This window comes from Geospiza fortis, unplaced genomic scaffold (genome assembly GCF_000277835.1).
Source record: "Geospiza fortis unplaced genomic scaffold, GeoFor_1.0 scaffold11, whole genome shotgun sequence".
NCBI classification, from domain to species: Eukaryota; Metazoa; Chordata; class Aves; order Passeriformes; family Thraupidae; genus Geospiza; species Geospiza fortis.
In genome coordinates this window covers 13,714,705-13,717,808 of record NW_005054304.1, presented here as the reverse complement: position 1 = coordinate 13,717,808, position 3,104 = coordinate 13,714,705, and the positions used below count along the sequence as shown (strand labels likewise).

The 3,104-nt window shown below is 41.3% G+C and overlaps 1 protein-coding gene across 1 annotated transcript; it reads left to right on the top strand.

The window, feature by feature from the left end:
- The first annotated feature begins 19 nt into the window (after positions 1-19).
- On the top strand, positions 20-3,104 carry OSTC (oligosaccharyltransferase complex non-catalytic subunit). Its single transcript, XM_014311953.2, has 3 exons — positions 20-119; positions 1,724-1,921; positions 2,998-3,104. Exons 1-3 carry the CDS (start codon positions 70-72, stop codon positions 3,014-3,016), a joined length of 267 nt encoding a protein of 88 aa, XP_014167428.1. The 5' UTR covers positions 20-69; the 3' UTR covers positions 3,017-3,104.

Here is a 3,104-nt window from a genome sequence, read left to right as displayed (position 1 = left end):
TCGGTCCTTGCTTTCCTCCCCGCAGGAATCATCTATGACGTGATCGTGGAACCTCCGAGCGTGGGGTCCATGACAGACGAACACGGGCATCAGAGGCCGGTGGCTTTCTTGGCATACAGGTAAGAGCAGGGCCCTGTTCCCACCAGCGGCATGCTGCAAATGCCGAAGCTCAAGGGAATAAACCCCTCTTGCCGAGGTGTGCACCCTTCCCTTCCCTTCCCTTCCCTTCCCTTCCCTTCCCTTCCCTTCCCTTCCCTTCCCTTTTTCTCTGCAAGGCAGGAGTTGGTTTATATCAGTTCTTGGTTTGCCAAAAACTATTTTTAGTTTTTTATGAAAACCCCACCCAACCAGCATTGAAACCAGTGGAAATCAAACAACTTAGTCCTAAAACTTTTTAAAATGAAAGGTCTGGTAAAAAAAAAATTGGTTTGTGTTGGAGGTACTTATTTTTTTGCTCATTAGGTTGACCTTTATACTGGATGCAGATACATTTGATCAATTTTTGTTGCAGAATATGTAATATTTGGGAAGCTTTCATTTCTTACGTTTTAAACTCTAGTGTATTTGGCACTCAGGTGGGGAAGTTGTTACAAATGTGTAACAGCTGGGTCTTCTTAGTGCCCTCGACTTCTATTACTGAAAATGAGCTAGAGACTCCTGGTAACAAACTGGTCTGAAGAGAGTTAAGTCTACTTTTGTAATGGGGGGATCTATGTGTGTGGAAACAAATAATGATTTTTATTAAATACCGAAAAGTTGATTGAATCTGTGAAGTCTGTGACATGGTTGATGTGACAGATTTTGGCTTGGACTAGATGTGTGCTTCAGACTGGGTTGGGTTGTTGCAGTGTTGATGAATCAAGTTGCTGCAGGGAGTTGTTAGCACTGTCATTTGTCAGTGTAAACAAAACAAGAGAAGATAAACTTGTTTGTTTCCAGGATATGAGGCAGTAATGATAATCTCTATTTCTGTATGGTCATCTACTGTAGTTTCATCAATGCTAGTTTTATGAGGTTGCTATTTAGGAGGATGGAAAAATGGCTCAGTGACTGTGGGGAGCAGGAGACTCGTGATCCAGGTGCAATATTCTTTCTGCATCTCGGCTTCCTCACTCTCCATCTCTTTCCACTTGTAAGAAACAAGTGCAGCTGTCTGGGCTGACAGAGAGCCCCAAGGGGCACCCCCAGGCTGGTCCTGCAGTGGATCCATGCAGGCTCAGCAAGCAGGCAGCAGAACATCCTGCAGGATGTGTGCTGGAACCAGCAGGTGTGTTTCATGTGCTGCTGTAGTGTTTTGAGTGGAATTTGTCCTGAGAGGAGGATTGAGACAGTCCTGCCTGAACATGGGGATGGAAATAAGGAGGTGGTGTTGCCATGCCTCGGGACCACCTGTATAACCTGGGACCTCCTTGGACTAGGTGGTTTTGCAATCCAGTGAGCTGGGTGGTAGCTGTTGGTATGCACAAATTTGTATAAATCCTCCTGTGTGCTACACTGGGCACCTTGCAGACTCTCAGTTCTGCACATAAATTGTGCATTAATGTCTTGATGTATAGTATGACATTTATTACATTTTCCTACTTACTTTAGTTAGAAAGTCAGCCATCAAAGTTACTCATCCTGTGTGTTTGTACAGCTAAAGCATGTTGAATAGATAGGGTTTGAAATGTAAATAATTTCTTTAATATTTTTCTGACTCTTTTCACTTTTTTTTCCCCTTTAGAGTAAATGGGCAGTACATTATGGAAGGCCTTGCATCCAGCTTTCTCTTCACAATGGGTGGCCTAGGATTCATAATTCTGGACCGATCCAATGCACCAAACATCCCCAAGTTGAATAGGTTTCTTCTGCTCTTTATTGGATTTGTTAGTGTGCTTTTGAGCTTCTTCATGGCCAGAGTGTTCATGAGGATGAAACTACCGTAAGTGATTTAAGTATCTTTCAGTTTTTATTCTCTTTTGCGGCTTGTGTGTGCTGTGTTAAATTTAAGAGTAACAGAAAGTATTTAGCTTGAATAGAAGTTGCCTTTTTCACTGCTTTTTTTTTAACAAGCTACCTTGAGTGAGGTGGGATGCTTTGGGAGTCAGCTTCTCTAAGATCATGCTGTAGTTAAAAAAGGGTGATGGTTAGAAAATATGATTAGTGAGTCTGATTTGCTCAGTGTGCCTTAAAGTTCATTGTATGTACTGGTCAGGTAAGTAGCTACAAAGTAGGGCTTTGAGGAATATGGAACTGTCAAAGTACTGTAGCTTTCAGGCTGTGCAAAATGCAAATGCAGGTTTTCCAGTTCCCCCCCCCCGCTGTATTTTTTGGTCTATTTAATTTAGAATAGCTGAAACCTGATGTTTAGAGTTACTGGTAGGTTATTTCTGGAGTAACTCCATGAAGTGTTGAATTAATAGTGAAAGTCATTCTTCTATTCTTAAATACTTTTTTTGGCCTCTGCAGAGTACTTAAAAAATTGTTTCATAACACACAAGTGATGGTTTCCCTGGCAGCAGGTGTCTGGATAGGGACCTACCCTATGTTTTCTTGCTTCATTGATGCTGTATGGGTTTTTCTGCTTCACTGAGTACGTGTGTGTCTGTACAACAGTTCTCATTCTGAAATTCATGAAAAGAACAGGGCTTCAGAGAAATGGAGGAGAGACAACAGATTTGTGTGAAGTGTCAGAAAAGATCAGGTTGTATTGAATATCTTAACACTTGTAGTTTGCGTAAAGGGCACACATAAAGAACATTTCTTAGGGTATAATGTGGGCTTCAAAAATTCCAAACAATTACCAAAGTTGGATCAAGAACATTACTAATGCATTTTCAGAGTTCATCGAAGAAAACCTACTGAGGATGGAGTGTGTAGTTAAGATGACCAAAGAGCCTTGATCAGCAGAGGCTTTTGCAGTCTTAAATTTTGGTTTAAGATTGTATGTCTCTTGATTTTTGAGGAGTGCTGCCTGTGTTTGCTAACTTTTTGTCTAAATTAATTTTCTTTCTGTAGGGGCTACTTGATGGGTTAGTACCTCTTGTGCTGTGTGAAAGTTCGAGCTGAATTTCCTCCTCTTCACGAAGTGTTTTAAGAAGAAACAGCAAGAAACAAGTTCCATA